Source organism: Pteropus alecto, unplaced genomic scaffold, assembly GCF_000325575.1.
Source record: "Pteropus alecto unplaced genomic scaffold, ASM32557v1 scaffold22, whole genome shotgun sequence".
NCBI lineage: Eukaryota > Metazoa > Chordata > Mammalia > Chiroptera > Pteropodidae > Pteropus > Pteropus alecto.
Window position 1 is genome coordinate 67,570 of NW_006434839.1, and position 5,622 is coordinate 73,191.

Sequence of the window (5,622 nt, forward strand, 5' to 3'; positions counted from 1 at the left end):
CATGCACATTATTTCATAGCTCTACATGCCTGTGCCACTATGTTATCACAAAAATTGTCTCAGAAAATAATCACTTTTCTTTTGATGTTTGAGTTTTAAATAGAAATATATATATTCACAACCACTTCGTTGTACATTCTCTAAAGTGAGATAGGCTTGCATTTTATCTTTCTTTTCTTTCCTGAGGACTAAACTTCACATTTCTTCATTTTTATTTTACTAACCGTTCTCCAGGTATAGTAATTGATGATTCCAACCATGTCCCTGTACAATTTACTTCCAAACTCTGCTTGCTGAAGAAGTGTTTTTCTCTCTCTGGGGAGATCCACGAGCTAAGGACGGACCCAGGGCTCAGAATCAAGACACCTGGGCTTTTGACCTCAGCTCCCCACTGTCAGTGAATGTACATTATTTACTTCCTTAAGCTTCTGTTCTCAAAGTTTATAAAACATAGCAAAGAATTCCACCTAATTCCTCTGCAAGAGAGAAAACATTCTTGAAAATGTTATTCGCTCTTAGATGAAAGATGCTGCAAATGCTAAAAGCTATTCTATTTTTAACCATTCCGAAGAAATATTTAAATAAGCATGTTATAGAATATGGCTTAAAGTATAGATATGTTTGTCACTGGCAGAACAATGAACCAAAGAGGACATATCTATATAACCTTCTGTGGGTGTGTGGGCATGGTTTGATAAGAAAGGACTAGCATACATGGGTAAAGTGTGAGATAAACAAGTGAGAGAGTTGAGAGTCACTGTGGCATAAAATGAAAATCTGTCAAATCCTAAAATTAGGCTCACTGCTTGTATATGAGGTATATGGTGAGAAAGTGAAGGCCAGGGGAAATAAAAGAAAAATGAAGAGGAATGAGAGAACATTGAGCTCAGAAGAAAAGCTGACTGATGAGGGCAAGTTTCATTCAGCAAATAATATATTTGATGATATTTATTTACTTATTATTTATTTGCTCATCCACTAAAGGATACAAACAAATTGTGACATGTAGAAGGGAAATGAGAAAGTCAATACAAAGCAACTGCATAAGTTACATCGGAAGACAAAATATAATTGTATAAGGCATTGTTCACATACAGATAACAGAAAGCACTCTCGCTATCTGAAACAGAAAGGTGTTTCATACAGGAAACTGGGTGCTAACAAAAACAGTTGAAAGGCCTAGAGGAGAAGTCTCCAGTCTCTGCTACCAAGACTGACTCCCAGCTCAACACCCTGAATGGGGCTGCTGGAGAAGCTGCTAAATCTGTCTCAGTTAGGAAGCTGGGAAGTCAGAGAGCCATCACCAATCTGTTGGCTTCCAAGCCCTTAACGTGTGCTAGATCCCCAAAAAGGTAACTCATACGCTGCCATATCTCTCCCCCACTTAACTCAGTTTAGAATTACTCACAGTCTTAGAAACCCCATTTTGGGTCATAGCCAAAGAGAATCCTCTATACAAGGGCATTTTTGTAAAGCACAGACAACATACACAGATACAGACCTCGGGACACAACCAAGAGCCTATGGTTGACAGGGGTGTTGTGATATTCTGGTAACATCAGTCATATACAGCTGAGGCATTAAAAAAGAAAGGACAGAGAATGAAAGATCAGGCACCAAATCAAGTCATTTCTTTCTAATCATTTGTAATAGACTAGTCGGATCGGATGGCCTGGCAATAGATTAGTTTCTTCAGAGCCTCTTTGACCTCTCGGTTCCTTAGGCAATAAATGAAAGGATTGAAAGCAGGGGTGACAATGGCATAGAAGATGGAAATGACTTTGTTCATGTTGAAGGCGTGGATGGCTCGGGGCCGGGCATACATAAATATTGTGGCAGAATAGAAGATGGTGACCACCACGAGGTGGGAGGCACAAGTAGAGAAGGCTTTCTGCTTTCCTGTGGGCATGCGTAGAACAGTGGCCAGAATGCATCCATAGGACAGGACTGTGATAGACAGGGGAAAGAGGAAGATGACCAGCGCCAGGACAAAGTCCACCAACTCAGCTATGGACATGTCTGTGCAGGAGAGGTTAAGTACTGGAGAGATGTCACAGAAGAAGTGATTGATGACATTGGGGCCACAGAAGCTGAGGCGAGAGATGAAGTAGATCTTAGCCAAGGAGATGCCAAAGCCAATGGCCCAGGAAGCAAAAGCCAGGCGGAAGCAGAGCCCATGGCTCATAATGGTGGGGTAGTGGAGTGGGCGGCAGATGGCCACATAACGGTCATAGGCCATGGCAGCCAGAAGCACACACTCTGTGCACATGAGCGCAATAAAGAAGTAAAGCTGTATCATACAGTGAGTGAAGGAGATGCTATTGCTCACAGACCAAAAACTAAACAGCAATTTGGGTACAGTAACTGAGATGTACCAGGTTTCCAGGAAGGACAGGTTGGCCAGAAAGAAGTACATAGGCTTGTGCAGCGGCCGGTTCTGCTGCACCAATAGGATGATGATGACGTTTTCAGCCACTGTCAAAATATAGGCCATGAGGAACATGAGGAACACAGCTGCACGCATGCCCCAGTTCCCAGGGAACCCCACCAGAATAAACTTGGTGACTCTTGTCTGGTTCTCCACTTCCATATTAGAGACACAGGGCTTAGCTCTCCTGGAGGAAAAAAATCACTTGGTCAGGCTCCATGGTCCAGTTAGAATCTTCCACCCTTTGCCTTCCCTGACTAGCAATAACAGTAACAAACACCATTTAGTAAAAATATATTATAGGGTAATCCATACACTGGATACGTTATGCACATAATGTAACTTAATTCACACATAGCCTCTTTATATGTATTATTATATGATGAATAAACTGAGTCTTAGAGTGGTATCACATTCAAGTCTAAGTCTAAAGCCCATGCACTGTCTAACATCCTATACTGTCCTTCACGACCTTCCCTGAATTTAACATTGGCAAACCTCCACGTTACCTCGCCAGTTACAAAGAATACACCTGGCTCATCATCTACCCAGAGCTCTGGAAGTTCTTCCTTAACACTCAGATATCCCTCACCTGCTATTACTTTCTTTTTCTCTGCCATCCATGGAGATGGAGTCATAGCTGTCATCAACAGTGAGGTACATGAGAAAGTGAGATGGGAAGAGTCATACTTTTCAGTATTAAAGACTTGGACCATGTCTGTTATATCACCTTGAAATATTATCCTCTCTGAAATCCAATATCCTCCTCTGTAAATAGTAAATATTAATATTCATTCAGCTTATATTTCTGTGAATCAAAATCCAAATGAAATAATGTAAGTGAAATTTTATCTGAGCTATAAATAACAATAAGTGTGAAGGGGCGCTTACCCCATAATAGAGCATTAAAAAGGTAGGTATGGGCAGTATTAGGGAGGGGAGTAAATGCTATGAACTAATTAGAGTGGGAGGAAAAGAAATATGGGCTTCTTCTCAGAAAGCTTTCCATTCCTGCAGGTGGGGGTGAGAGTCTCTGGGTATTTTTTAAAAAAATAAACAAAGATAGAAATATATAATAAAATTTGAGACATTTTCTATGAAGTTTTTAGAAAACAAAATGATGCTAATGTGATCAGGGAAAGTCCTCTGACCAAGGAGGAGTGACCTTCAAGCAGAGAAGGGTTCCAGGGCCCCAGCCCTTTGAAGAGCTGAGCTGAAAGAATGCTGCTCTGAAATGAGGCCACCACTGCTGTGCAGTGATGGATGGGGAGGGCGCAGAGGAACATGTAGGAAAGGTGGGCAGGGCCAAAATGTGCAAGGCCTCATGGGTTTAATAAAGGATTTGAATAGTGTTCTAAATACAATGAGGAGCAAGTGAAGGTGAATATGGGCATGGTATGATTTTTGCACTGGAAAGATAACTCTGTCATCGCCAAAGACTCCATGGAAAGAAGAGTGGGAGTTGTGAAACTCACTGGGCACTATTCAGAGAAGTCAACGGTAACCCTGACTACTACAGTGGTTTCAGAGAAGTGGGCTGATATAATATACATTTTAGAAGAATCTTTAACATTAAGTGAATGGATTGAATATGTGGGTAAAGGAAAAAGAGAAATCAAGGAGGAATCTCATATATAAGCTTATTACAGAAAGTGATACCATTTACTAAAATGGGGAAAACTTGAGATGTTTACAGGCATCCTTCTCACAGCTAAGGACACGGCACTGGGCAAGAATTTGGTAGGGTTATGGTTTGATTAGTTTTAATGTGAAGCCTAAGCAATCAGTCCAGAAAATTCTCTAACAATAATCTTTTGAGCACTTACTAGGTGCCAGGAAGTTTGCTAAGTACTTTTCACACACTATCCCACTTAATACACACTACAATACTAATGAGTTATTGTTAATTTAATTCCATAGAAGACACTGACTTAGATTACCATTTCTAAGTTATAGATTAAAAAAAAAAAAAAAAAAGCCAAGGTCTGTCTGAATGCAAAGATAGGCTTATAACCATTACGCTGTTATATATTAAAAAAAAAAAAAAGCCAAGGTCTGTCTGAATGCAAAGATAGGCTTATAACCATTACGCTGTCATACAGAGATGAAGAATACCAGATTTTGGACTCACCACCTCTTTTTACATTTAAAATTTCTGACTATTTTAGGAAATGTTCTCTAATCCTACTGACATTTCGTATAGGCACAAGTTATAATGATAAGCCCAAGTCCATAGGAGCCTGGGCATATGACAGAGATACATATTCAACCAGACATGGAAAGGAGAAATGAACAGATAGAAATGCTTGGTAAATACATGAGAGAAGAGATAATTATTGGACTGGGTCTTGAATTATAAATAAGAAAAAGGATGAGGCAGTTAGGCAGATGAATGAGGGAACAGAGGCATGGAGGTATGAAACAGCCTGGAATTTTCAGGGAAGCAACTCATTATGGCCTGATTGCTGTGTTGAGTGGACAAATTACAAGTGAATAAGAGTGAAAAGGGATGGAGGGAGAGAAAGAGAGACTAAAATAGTGTCAAGGGCCAGATCATGGAAATCTTCATATCAAATATGAAAGCATTTAAAAACTATCCTGTGGTACAGACAATAAGTAATCACTGAATGTTTTTTAGATGATTTAAACATCCTATCATCCTGGCTTTTGACGTGGGTGTGGGTTTGGATGGGTCAGGGTTACCAAACCAGAGACTGAGAGACTAGTTGGAAGACACCCTCATAGCAGACACTTAAAGACATACAAAAACCACCCCAGTTATGACTGTTAAAAAAAAAATAGACATATTTAGACATAGCTGCTCACAAATTACACAAGTTACTTTGCACTCCTAGAGGAAGCTGAACATCAAAAAATCTTCCCTATTCCTTATCAGCTAAATGAAGAGTGCACAGGCATTAAATTATTGCATACTAAAGGAAGAATTAACTGTATTTGTCAGTGTATTATTTTACCATGAAATTGACTTTTTTCTCAGTCATAATAGTTTCTACTCCATTATAGTGTAATCAAACCTGCTACTCCTCGTACAGATTTTTACTATTGATCTAAGATCAAATATCATAGCTGCTTCTATTACTGTGCCTGTCATTTGTGAGCTTTCCCTTAATTTTGTCTGGATTCTGCATAATTTTGTCTGTAGGTTCCAAGTAATTCAAATTTTATGAAAATAT

The 5,622-nt window shown here is 39.6% G+C and overlaps 2 protein-coding genes across 8 annotated transcripts in view; both read right to left on the reverse strand.

Moving 5' to 3' along the window:
* Nucleotides 1-5,622, reverse strand: part of LOC102894895 (olfactory receptor 2A14) — a 311,951-nt gene that overhangs the window by 66,132 nt on the left and 240,197 nt on the right. The gene's annotated exons all lie outside the window — the stretch shown is intronic.
* Nucleotides 1,012-2,652, reverse strand: LOC102892667 (olfactory receptor 6B1). Its single transcript, XM_006910445.2, has one exon. The coding sequence runs from the start codon at nt 2,588-2,590 to the stop codon at nt 1,655-1,657; it is 936 nt and encodes a 311-aa protein (XP_006910507.1). The 5' UTR covers nt 2,591-2,652; the 3' UTR covers nt 1,012-1,654.